This window comes from Apteryx rowi, unplaced genomic scaffold (genome assembly GCF_003343035.1).
Source record: "Apteryx rowi isolate R43461 unplaced genomic scaffold, aptRow1 scaffold_1958, whole genome shotgun sequence".
Taxonomy (NCBI): domain Eukaryota; kingdom Metazoa; phylum Chordata; class Aves; order Apterygiformes; family Apterygidae; genus Apteryx; species Apteryx rowi.
Window position 1 is genome coordinate 2,359 of NW_020448261.1, and position 1,452 is coordinate 3,810.

Sequence of the window (1,452 nt, forward strand, 5' to 3'; positions counted from 1 at the left end):
CCTCAACGTCTCCATCGAGTGCAGACGGGCGTCGGGTCTGGACCGCGCCACCGTCGACTGGGCCTTCGAGCTCACCAAAACCAACATGCAGGCGCTGTAAGTGCGGGCGCGGCGGTGCCGTCGTCCCGTCCCCCCCCTCCCCGTGTGCTGGAGCAGAGCCCTGTCCGGCGCCGTCTCCCTGCCCGGAAACCCCTTCCGGCTCTGCGGACCGGCTCGGGTCATCCCGAAACCTCCTGAAGCGGCGGCGCAACGCTCCTCCCGGCCCTGCTCGCCGTTTTAAACGGGAGAAGGGATTTTTTTTAAYGCCCCCGCGGCAGTGAAAGCACAAGTTTTTGGTGGGGATGGGAACAAGGTGCCATGGGGCCGGGCGGGTGTTTTCCCCCCCCTCTTGCCAGGTACGAGCAGAGCGAGTGGGGCTGGAAAGACCGGGAGAAACGGGAGGAGCTGACGGACGACCGGGCTTGGTACCTGCTGGCCCGGGACGGCAGCTCGGAGCCCGTGGCCTTCTCGCACTTCCGCTTCGACGTCGAGTGCGGCGACGAGGTGCTCTACTGGTGGGTGCCGCCCTCCCCGGAACAGGCCCCGTTCCGCCGTTTTCCCCTCGGCGGGACGCTGGGAATTCTTTTTCCTCCTTTTTTTTTTTTTCCCCCCTCCACCAGCTACGAGGTGCAGCTGGAGAGCAAAGTGCGGCGGAAAGGGCTGGGCAAGTTCCTCATACAGATCCTGCAGCTGGTGGCCAACAGGTGAGAGCGGTGGTGGCCACCGCGCCGGGCGTCACACCGCTGCGCGGGGTTGGGGGGGACGGGGGGGGGCCCCCCGCTCGCTTGCTCGCTCGTTAGCCGGGCGCGGGGCTCCAAACGAGCTCGGCGCCGTTTGTTCTCCCCCTCCCCGCAGCACCCAGATGAAGAAAGTCATGCTAACGGTATTTAAACACAATCACGGCGCCTACCAGTTCTTCAGAGACGCGTTACAGTAAGCGCCTTATCCCAACTTCCCCCTTTTCCCGTGTTTTTCCCCCCCCCACCCCTTCCCAGCCGCCGGGGGTGCGGGAGGGAGGGCGCCCGCGTAACCGCCTGTTCGCCCGACTGTCTTGCAGCGCGCTGGCGCCGCGGCGCGGAAGGGGGCCGGTGTAGACTTAGGATGGCGGGGAGATTTGGGTGGAGTGGTGCGAAGGGGACCCGGCCGGCCGCTGGACGGCAGCCTGCAGAGGTGGGTGCGCGCGGCGCCGGCCGTCCATCCGTCTGTCCATCCGTCCATCCGTGCGTCCCGCTGTCCGGCCCGGCGCCCGCTGACGCCTCGCGCCCGCCCTCGGCCCTGCAGGTTCGACGTGGACGACTCCTCGCCCAGCGCCTCGGGCTGCTGCGGCGACGACTGCTCCTACGAGATCCTCAGCCGCCGCACCAAGTTCGGCGAGAGCCAGCAGGGCCACGGCGGCGGCCACTGCGGTGGCTG

At 67.9% G+C, this 1,452-nt stretch overlaps 1 protein-coding gene across 1 annotated transcript in view; it reads left to right on the forward strand.

Moving 5' to 3' along the window:
* Position 1: 1 nt before the first annotated feature.
* The window catches only part of NAA40 (N(alpha)-acetyltransferase 40, NatD catalytic subunit), a gene marked incomplete at its 5' end in the record, with an annotated part of 3,682 nt that continues 2,231 nt past the window's right edge, over positions 2-1,452 (forward strand). The window contains 5 exons of the mRNA XM_026062869.1: positions 2-96; positions 396-554; positions 660-743; positions 895-972; positions 1,321-1,448. Coding sequence (XP_025918654.1) covers positions 2-96; positions 396-554; positions 660-743; positions 895-972; positions 1,321-1,448 — 544 coding nt within the window. The remainder of the gene's footprint in view (positions 97-395; positions 555-659; positions 744-894; positions 973-1,320; positions 1,449-1,452) is intronic.